This window comes from Poecilia reticulata, linkage group LG9, assembly GCF_000633615.1.
Source record: "Poecilia reticulata strain Guanapo linkage group LG9, Guppy_female_1.0+MT, whole genome shotgun sequence".
Taxonomy (NCBI): domain Eukaryota; kingdom Metazoa; phylum Chordata; class Actinopteri; order Cyprinodontiformes; family Poeciliidae; genus Poecilia; species Poecilia reticulata.
Genome location: NC_024339.1, coordinates 33,619,753 through 33,630,173, shown reverse-complemented (window position 1 = coordinate 33,630,173; position 10,421 = coordinate 33,619,753). Strand labels below are relative to the sequence as shown.

Sequence of the window (10,421 nt, the reverse complement as noted above, 5' to 3'; positions counted from 1 at the left end):
GAACCAGCAACGTTCAGCCAGAACCAGCAACGTTCAGCCCGAACCGGCAACGTTCAGCCAGCACCGGCAACGTTCAGCCAGAACCAGCAACGTTCAGCAAGAACCGGCAACGTTCAGCCTGAAAACAACATTGTACAGCCCAAACCGGCAACGTTCAGCCTCAACCGGCAACGTTCAGCCTGAAAACAGCAACGTTGCCGTGATGCAGCATGAACTAAACTACAGGATCATTTTTCAAGCTGCTGCAGATGGCAGACGTGTTGCTGGGTGTGTCTGGCAGCAGGTGGACGTTTCTCAGGTCAGCGCAGGATTAAAAACAACAAGCCTGTAGAGGCAGAAACAGAACCGGGCTCACAGCTGGCGTCCAGGAAGAGCAAAGGAAGGACAAGACGGACAGATTATAGCTGACAGGACATAAAAGAGGAGAGGATGAAGGACTGAGGAGGAAATGAGTGATGATAACCGTCGACTTCCTCCTTTCTTACTCAGCATCGCGTGAAGCAAACACAGGAGGAAAACGTCACATTTAAAAGCAGAATAAGAATGAAAACGACTGAAATCAGAGAAACAAACTGAAGAAGCAAAACTTCACAATAAACTACATATTTTAGTTTGTTTTGAACTCAAACAGTAAATTTTTAGCTGCAGTCCTAATTTTTTGACTAAGGCTGCAATTATCTTAGCAATTGATTATTCTAATGATTAATCACTAAATAAATACTTAACTGAGCAATTTGTGCTTGACTTAATATTAATACAGCAAAAGGTTGTGCTGAACAAAAATAACCAGCAAGTAACTTTTCAGCAAGATATCGAAGCTCATTTTAACTCAATAATTCTTAAATATTGATTATTTCTCATTACACAGCAGACCTGGGAAAAATCCCATGTTATAAATATATGTGTAATAATGCAGAACATTTTCTGGGCTTCACAGTTCCAGCAAAACCACTGAATCCAATAAGAACCCGGCTGGGAGAGGATCATCATGAATCAAAAACAAAATCAGATCCAAACTGATTGGATCTGCAAAGTGACGCCTCAAAGCAGGAAACAGGACGAGTCACAGGTTAATCAGCACTGGACCCGACCCGGTCCACCTGAAAGGGAATAAAACATCCGTTTAATGAGGCTTTGTGAGGCAGCAACACTGTGAACACACACACACACACACACACACACACACACACACACACACACACACACACACACACACACACACACGTCACTGAATAGCTGCTGTAATACTTGAGGAAGACAATCATCACCAGGAATGAAACCCAAAGTGCTGACAGGACAAAAAGAGCTCAACCAGGCCTCTATTAGTGTGTGTGTGTGTGTGTGTGTGTGTGTGTGTGCGTGTGTGTGTGTGTGTGTGTGTGTGTGCGTGCGTGTGTGTTTCTGAACTGACATTAGGTTCTGATAAACCCATTTCTGCTCCTGATTCTGCGGTTTGTTTGTGTTTCTGCAGCAATAAAGTTTTATTCAAGGAGTAAAGACGTTGCGCTGAAAGCTGAGCCGATGTTCCTCTTCAGGACAGGAGAACACGACACAGAGCATCAGGCTGTGAACAACTGTGATGTTTTCACGTCAAACTGGACCAGAACCTCAGAGGACCGGTTCTGACATGTTGCCAAATCCTTTCCATGCAGCATCAAAACGGTTCTGCAGGATAAAATGGGTCCAACCTCCCAGGAAGGCGACCCAGTGCAGCCTGCTGTATGAACATCTGGGTCATTGCTGACCGGCCAGGATAATACATTTTACAGGACGATAAAAAGCCCCAGTAATCGATGTGATGAACCATAATATTGTCATTTTGAAACCGTTTTGGAGCCACATGGTGATAAAGAGACAATAATGCAAATTCCTCTGTCAAAGTCCATTAAATGGTAAAAAACAGAAACTGGACGAAACCTTCAAAACGACTCAAAACAAGTAATAAGAATATAAACCGCACGCAACCAAACCATGAATAAACTGGATTATGAAGTCAGAGCTACAGCTCATCATCAGAGCAGAAATCAATGAGTTCATTTAGTTCGTCATCAGAATCGATTGATTGATTGATTAATTGCTCATTTGCTTACAGCCTGACATCAGTAGAAACTAAAACATAACTGATCAATATGCTTCACAATAACAACTTTATACATATATTTTAAAAAATTGGATTTAATGGTAAAGCAGTGAAGAAACTCAGAAACTTTGACGAATCGACTGTTTTGGACCTAAACAGCAAAATAATTTTTAAAAAGTGGCAAACCGTTAAAAAACCGATATAAAGAAAACAGTTTAAATTCAGAAACCAGACAGAAGAAAAGCTGTTAGAAATAAAACCAAAGCTGGACTTCCAGCTGCTTTCTGCTCAGATCCGGTTCTGAAAGTCCAAATCAAGAACTTCTGAACCACCAGGTGGATCTATAAACAAAACACGCCCTCCGAAATATTACAACTAGTTTATGATTTCACTTCTTCATCCCATAAACCTGATGGGCCGAAAACCTGCGGATGTTGGTTTCTTCACTCTGACCTCACAGAGCAGCACAAAGCTCGTCCAGCTGCACCTCAGAGAAGATTTTAGACTTTAAAAACGTCAAATTCAAGCATTTCTAAGCAACGGGAAGAATCCTCTTCCAATGACAAACAGATCATAGTTTCTATCTGAGAGCAGCAGGAAGCTGCAGAGGTCGATGAGCATTTTTCTAATTATCGTTTACAGTTTGGGTAACATGTTCAGAACCCAAAACAAACCCAGATCAGCCACGTTATCACTCAACGGTCCTTCAGATATAAAGATAACATGGAGAAAAAATCCTTCAAGGCAACTTTGTGGCTTTTACTCAGAAAACAGCGAAGGTTTGGTTTATTTATGGGCCAAAAATTCAAAGATTGTAACTTTTAATAGCAGTGTTTTCATTTACACACTGGCTTCTGTCCGGTTCTGTCTCTTAGCTCATGTTTTCACACTAAACCAGACAGAAACGCGTCTCAATTGGTTATTCTGATCCTGTATCTGGTTCTATGGAAGCCCATCCCTGCCTTCAAATAAAAATCGAAAGCCCAACAGGAAGTAACATTACGACTTTAGTCTGAAGTTATTATGACTATTATTCTCATTTTATTACAAATTTATTATTGTGTTATTATGACTATTTCTGTAGTATTATGACTTTATTCTACGGTTACTATGACTTCATTCTGGTAATATTGTGACTATATTCTCACATTATTACAACTTCATTTTCATAATACTATGACTTTATACTCATACAACTTTTATCTCCTTATACCATTATTTTTCTTAGTTTGTCCTTTATACGCTGTTTTACTAAGAGAAAACTATAAATTATAATTAGCCATGAAAAGCAGAGCAGTTCATCTATGGTTTGGACCAGAATGAATATAATTCAGTGAAGCTTTAAGGTTTTATTTCCTTTTCTGACTGTTAAAGTCCCATAGAAATGTTAAACTCGTGTCTTTATTCTTTAATGTTTTTGTCTTTAATGATTGTTGAAAATAAAAAAACAGATTGAAGAACAGCAGAACTGCAGCATTACAACCGTTTCTTTTTTCCTTGCCTCCCCTGAAAGCACCACCCTGCTCACCTGTGTGACCGTCACCTGACCAGCGCGTTTATTTGCACGGAATATTGACCCTAATCGGCTCCTGTACATGTGGCAGTAATGGCCACTGTTTGGAGATTAAAACCCAGTTTCTCCTCTAAAACAAGACTGAACCCGAACCCCCCGTCCGAACCGAACTCCATTCATCCATGCTCGGATTTAAGCGGAGTTTTCCTCTGCTGTCAGCCGGAGCCATCACGCCCTGCCCGGCTGTCTGCCTCCCCTCGGCCTCCCCTCCCTCCATCACCCCGCCGCCTCCCTCCTGCCTCACCTCCGGGGTGGCGGCGCTCGGCTCCGGGAACAGGTCCTCTCCGTCCTCCACCTCATGGAAGTCGGTTCGGTCCGGTGGAGGGTCCCGGGCTGTGTCCGCCATGTTTCTGCTGCTAACGGAGATCCAAACACCGAGGAGCTGACAGGAAGAGAGGAGGAGCAGGAGTCAGGAGGTTCTCCTGCTGCGTCATGTGACTGTCCTGCTGGGAACCAGAGAGGAGCGGGAAAACGAAGATGGCTGACTCTGATTGAAGTTTTATTTTATTTCATTCTTAGCGAATGTACAATAGTACACAAGTACATATAATAAAAGGTTTGTTACAACATCTAAATAAAGACAAGTGAGAAGCAAATTAAGAGTTATTGTTTTTCCAATTTTCGGATTATTTAAATCCAATGTTTTAACAGAAGAAGCATATGTTTTAAATATGTTTCTTTTTTAATTATTACATCATATAGTTCAATAAAAGAAAAAGGTTAAATGTTAAAGAGCACTATCTACAATTATGATAATATGATGTTCTTTCCAACTTTTTCTGTAAGGAGACTTTGCAATCTGACCAAATTACTACAGAATGAGAACATTTAATGTTCCCCAAATAAATGTTCAGTTCTTTCTCCCTCACACGGATAAGAAAAGCGAAATCAGAATCAGCTTTACTCACCGTGTTGGGGAACAAAATCAAGGAATTTGATATCCGTTCTGCTTTGCACTCAGTGTAAAGATATTTAAAATATAAACATATACAAAGGTAAAAAAAACAAACAAACATTTTGTTCATCTTGTAAATGTATATACAGTGTTTTGTTGAAAGAGTTTGTGTCCAGGATGTGTGGGTTCCAAGTCCATGTTAAAGTTTAACCTCATCATTAATTTAACCCAAATGTTTCTACAGTTTGTAGTTGGATGGTCACATCATGAAGAAATAAATGGAGGAATTGACAGAAATGTCTGTCTAGTCAGGAAACATGTACTGAGGAGGTCAGTGCCCTCCCTGGTTCTCAATGTAGAATGAAAAAAGGAAAGTTTTCTGGAAGTTAACAGTTTCTAGCTTTAAACACTGTTTTATATTTAACCTCATCCCATAATTTTCGTTTATTTTATTTGGAATTTAATGATTCCTTTAGCTAGTACGTATAACAAACCGACCATATCCAAGATGTCTTAAAAATCTGCTCTTGTTATCACATTTATTATGTGAACGTTTTTATTACTTGTGAATTCATTAGATGTTATAGACGATCTTTTTACGTCCCAACGGTAAAGGTATTTCCGCCGGACCTTTTTTAGGGAAGCACAAACATCCGTGTGTCCAACTGGCGGAAACTGTAAACTGCGTGTTGAAATAGTTAAAACAAATCGGGTTTTGTTCTTCAAAAGCGTTTTTTTTTTTTAAAAACGAAGATAAATCCCTCTGAGACATCCACCAAGCGGATGGACCGGTAGCTCGGCGTGTTGTGGTCAACCGGAAGTCTCCACGGTTGTTTTTGTAGTTCAGGTAGGAGCATGTATGCTAGCTGGGAAACAGCTGCTCCTGATGAAGAGGACGGGGAGCTGGGAAACCGGATCCAGGAGGAGGACCTGGATCTAGACCTGGACCTGGAATTGGCTAAAATGACGGTAGAAGGTAAAATCTCGGTGTTCATGTCAGGATAATGTATTTGTAGTCCGGTTCTGGTTCTGTTTTTTATCAAGAGTAGAAGAAGAAACTTCCAGGAAAACAAAACTTAAAGTCTGTTAAAATAGTCTCATTATATCGTCAAACTGAACGAAAACAAAATTTTTGCTATGTTGAATTAAATAGAGTTCGTTAAAATAACTTTGTCACGTTTCTTCCTGATTCTATTCAAATAATTTTAATGTGTTAAAAAAAGAAGCAGAATCTCTACTTCGTTTTTATTGATACACTAAAGTTTCATCACTCCGAATCTTTTTCCAAAGTTGTATATAAACATCCCCATAAACTGGAAATATAATAAAACTTGTATTCCATATATATTGTGAACATTTATTTCTAGTAAATATTTATGGCTCAGAGCTAAGAAAACCTCAAATTCAGTTTATCAGACCAACATATGCAGCATTCTTAATACAGATGCATGAATGTTATTGCCTACAAATGTATGACTGTAGACTTGCAGGGTAATTGCTAGAGGTGTGCAGATCGATCGGTCACCGATCATAATCGGGCCGATTTTCGTGAAAAAGTGCATGATCGGTGATCGGCGATCATTGGCTCTTGTTGCCGATACCGATCACCTGCATCTCATTTCTCAGCCTGCCTGTGCAGCTGGTCTCCTCTTTCCTTCACACTGCACAAACGCGCAGCAACAAATCCTAAGCGATGTGGAACTATAACGCACTGAGTGAATGGGGAAGTTTGCGTGTTGCGGCGGAAAATTGAAGCAGGTCAAAATGTATCAACACAACGAAGCTAATACGACATAAAAACAATGTTATACTTGACGGAGTTTGGCTACATCGAGGCTCACTGCAGTAAAAAAGACACATGGAGGATCAGATAGCAGGTAAAGCAGCACAGCTACAAACACTCACCCGGATTAGCATGACGGTCAGAAAGCTAAACAAATAAAATTATTTAAGTCTTTGAGCTGCGATGTAAGACGCTGGTTCTGCTCTCGCTGTTGAACCGCTGCTACGCTACAGGTAGTAATATTTCACAGACGGAGCGCCGCTTCTGCTCCACCTGGTAGTGACTCTCACACCGAACCTCTGCTTAAAGCTGCAGCATCTAACCTAAAAAAATACATTTTACATACGTATTAAAACTTTCGCTGTCCTAACATGAGACAGATAATCTCTAAAAAAAATAATCGATCTCCTCCCTGCTCTGCATAATTACTCCGCTCAGTCAGAAACAGCCACTCAGAACTAGCAGTAATCAGCTAGCCGCCATGCTAACAGGAAGTTTTCATTCAGTAACTCTGGATTGTTTATTGTAATGGATCCTGTTTTTGCCTTTGAATGTTAAGTTTAATACTTTAATTTTTTGACAATGTTGAGAGGTTTTATTTTGGCTCTTTGCATAATTTAGCCTCTTCAGAGCCTCCATATGTTATCAGTCTGTTAAAGATAGTTTTACTGATAGCAGTACAATTTGCACAATGCCTGTTTTGTTTAATTTTCTTCTTGGAAAAAGTTATTAAAAACAAGTTTTTGTCTAAATTAAGGTGAATTCATGGTTCCTTTTTCCACATAATGTAACGGTAATGCTTATGATAATAATAATTATGTGATCGGTATCGGTGATCGGCAGGAAAAAACCTGATCGACACAGCTCTAGTAATTGCAAAAGAAATTGTGTTTTATCGAAGCATATGTATGGAACACTTAGTGGAAGGAAGAAAATAGGCTGAACAATAAAGTCAGATTAAAGCAAAATGTTTTACTTTATCTGTGAATTAAACTCCTCCTGGTTTGACTGTCGTCTCCTAATGATCCGTCCGTTTCCTCCCAGACTTGATCTATAAGGTCCAGGCTGTGCAGACGGACAGCATCACGACGGACACCGGCGTCAACACGGAGCCAGACTGGGAGAGCCAGGTGGCTGCCGTGTTCCAGTTCGGCTCCCAGCTGAAGGAGCGCTACGAGAGTCTGCAGAGGGAGCAGGAGGAGGAGAAGGAGGTGCAGGAGAGGCACAAAGTTCAGCTGAAGAAGAGGAGGGAGGAAGGCATCCGGCAGCACCAGGTGACCCAGACGGGCTTCATCTCGCTGCATGAATGCTGCTGCTGCTGTTCTGCCGGGTTCTGACCGTCTGTTGTTCCAGGCTCTGCTGGAGAAGCTGGAGTCGCTGCGGGTGAAGCTGCAGCTCAACAACTCCAAGGCCACCAGGAAAAACTTTGAGAGCAAGAAACGGGAGCTGCTGACGGAGAGGAACCGAGCGGAGGAGGAAAGGAACAGGTGAGGAGCCGCCTGACGTCCCGACTGCTTCCTCAAAGTCTCCTTCTGCAGGTGAAACTGTTGATAGACGGGATCCGGTCTGCGGCTGCAGGAGGGTCTGCAGCTGCAGCAATGTCTGCGGCTGCAGCAATGTCTGCGGCTGCAGGATGGTCTGCGGCTGCAGGAAGGTCTGCGGCTGCAGCAATGTCTGCGGCTGCAGGAAGGTCTGCGGCTGCAGGAAGGTCTGCGGCTGCAGGAGGGTCTGCGGCTGCAGGAGGGTCTGCGGCTGCAGGAGGGTCTGCGGCTGCAGGAAGGTCTGCGGCTGCAGGAGGGTCTGCGGCTGCAGCAATGTCTGCGGCTGCAGGAAGGTCTGCTGGCTTCCGATGAACAAGTCCAGCTCAAGTCTTTCCTAAAGAAGCACCGATCCACGTTTTTCACTACCGATATCTGAGGTTTATTATCGGCTGATACAAAAAACCAACTTAATTCACTTAAAATGTTTCTTCTTTTAAACACGGACATAAATGTATGAATTATAAATTTCTTTGATAAAATAAATGTTTGAACCTTTTGGTCAGACATGAAAAAACAGCTTCAGTCGGTTGAGTCAGGAGAATAACAGACGATATAAAATATATAACAAAGGACTGAAACTGACAGAAACAAAAGGTTCAACGTAATAAACCTTTCAAATGGTTCAGAAAGTGCAAATAGGCATATAAATATAATGTCAAATAAACAGTAAAGCATAGAATTAGACGCAATAGATTGGGAACATTTTTACTAATATCCAATCTAGAATGTTTTTCACGTTCTGCATCGATACACGATATCAAATCGGTGCATCTTTAGTTTTTCCACAGATTTTCAAGTACATTTGTGTCTGGACTTTGACTAGGCCACTCTAACATTATGCTTTGATGTGAAGCTGCAGTTTGACCTAAAGCAACACGAAGCCTAACGGTGGAAACCATGTGACCCGACCTGTTCCTCTGTCAGACTGGCGAAGGAGCTGGAGGACAGCGACAGGAAGCTGTCGGCGCTGAGCGAGGAGCAGAGCGAGGAGCAGCGGCGCTGGGCGGAGGAGCTGGAGCAGCTGAGGAGCGAGATGGAGCGGGTGAAGAAGGAGGCGGCCAAGGCGCAGCTGCAGGCCCTGCGGGACGAGATCGCCGCCGTGGAGAAGCAGAGAGACGGCGCCATGTCCCGCATCGAGTCCTGGCTCAAAGAGGTTCAGATGACCTTTCAGAAACACTCAATCTGTCTTAAAGGGACAGTACACGTTAAACTGAAAAAAAACCAACTAATTTTTACCAAGAATTCCTTGTTTAGTTTCTAGAGCAAATATTTTACTACACCTGAAACGAGACAAAACTAGACGGTTGTTCAGAGACATGGGAGCTTTTTTTAGACCAATAATTCCTTAACATTCTCGTCCCACTGGCAGATTATTTCACCTGCTTTTCCAATGTTACAGTGAAATAATCTGCCAGTGGAACTAGAACTTTATATCAATATTAAGGAATTATTGACTTGGTTACTTTGTAGTTGGTTTACTTGAAATGAGACAAATTTAATATATTTGTACTAGAAACTAAACAGAAATTCTTAAGATTTTTTTGGGTTTTTGTAGTGCAGAAACATTCAGACGTCCTAAATGTGTTTTTTTTTTCATCCCCGCTTGTCTCCTCTAGGTGGCGCAGTACCTGAACACCCTGCGGGTGGAGTTTCCTCAGCAGTACCATCACGACCGGGGGAAGTGGGAGAAGAAGGAGGGTCTGGTCCGGAAGAGCCAGGCGGAGCTGCAGAGCCGCTTCCAGGAGGTTCTGCAGCAGCTGCAGCAGGGCAGGGAGCTGGAGTCCCTGCCCAGGATCAACGTGCCGACGCTGCCGCACGTCCCCATGGTGAGACACGCCGGGGGCCCGCAGAGGGGCCTGCTGGGGCCCACCGGGTCCCACCGGGGAGGATCAGGGTCACTGAAAAAAAACTAAACATTTCCAATTCTGGCTTTATTCTCAGAATTATCACTTTTCTTTTAAGAATTATTTTTTCTGAACTTTCTGACTTTGATCTCAGAAGATCAAAGTCAAAATCCTGAGAAAAATATCAGAATTTTGTTTTATTTTTTTAGTGGCTCTAATCTTCTTCTGTTGTCTAATCAGTGATTAAAAAGCAGGAAATTATTGGTGAGCAGCTGCTTATCGCTGATAAGCTGCAGGTCGTCATGGTAACAGTGAAAGATTAAATAAACATAAAGAAAACCAAAAGGCAGAAGCTACAGAGAGAACAGCATCGGGCCGAGCCCACAGCCCTGAGGGACTCCAGGCTTCAGCTCACGGTCTAGTTCAGAAATACTTTGATTCTGAAGGGACAGTAAATGTTGAAAGTCATTTAAACCGTCTGGGATTTCCCACAGAATTTTTCCTGTAACTCCAATAAAACATTAAACTGTTTGATCCGTCTCTGGCGCCCCCCGGTGAGGCACCCAGCCGCCCCCTGGGGGCGCCGTCTCAGCTCCTCTCTGACTAACGCAGCGCTTCCTGTCTCCTCAGGCTGACCTCAAGTTCAGACAGGTGATGCAGGTGGTGACCCAGCCCCCCCAAGTCATGCCGCCGCCACCGCCCCCC

At 42.6% G+C, this 10,421-nt stretch overlaps 2 protein-coding genes across 3 annotated transcripts in view; one reads left to right on the top strand and one right to left on the bottom strand.

Moving 5' to 3' along the window:
• The window catches only part of snx2 (sorting nexin 2), a 26,578-nt gene extending 22,473 nt beyond the window's left edge, over positions 1 to 4,105 (bottom strand). For both annotated transcript variants that reach the window (XM_008419494.1, XM_008419495.2), the window contains exon 1: positions 3,898 to 4,105. In XM_008419494.1, the coding sequence (XP_008417716.1) occupies positions 3,898 to 3,999 (102 nt within the window). In that variant the 5' untranslated portion in view covers positions 4,000 to 4,105. The remainder of the gene's footprint in view (positions 1 to 3,897) is intronic.
• Positions 4,106 to 5,179: 1,074 nt separating this feature from the next.
• Positions 5,180 to 10,421, top strand: part of rnf214 (ring finger protein 214) — a 6,188-nt gene continuing 946 nt past the window's right edge. Inside the window, exons 1-6 of the mRNA XM_008419521.1 lie at positions 5,180 to 5,524; positions 7,376 to 7,605; positions 7,685 to 7,818; positions 8,797 to 9,025; positions 9,489 to 9,698; positions 10,347 to 10,421. Coding sequence (XP_008417743.1) covers positions 5,404 to 5,524; positions 7,376 to 7,605; positions 7,685 to 7,818; positions 8,797 to 9,025; positions 9,489 to 9,698; positions 10,347 to 10,421 — 999 coding nt within the window. The 5' untranslated portion in view covers positions 5,180 to 5,403. The remainder of the gene's footprint in view (positions 5,525 to 7,375; positions 7,606 to 7,684; positions 7,819 to 8,796; positions 9,026 to 9,488; positions 9,699 to 10,346) is intronic.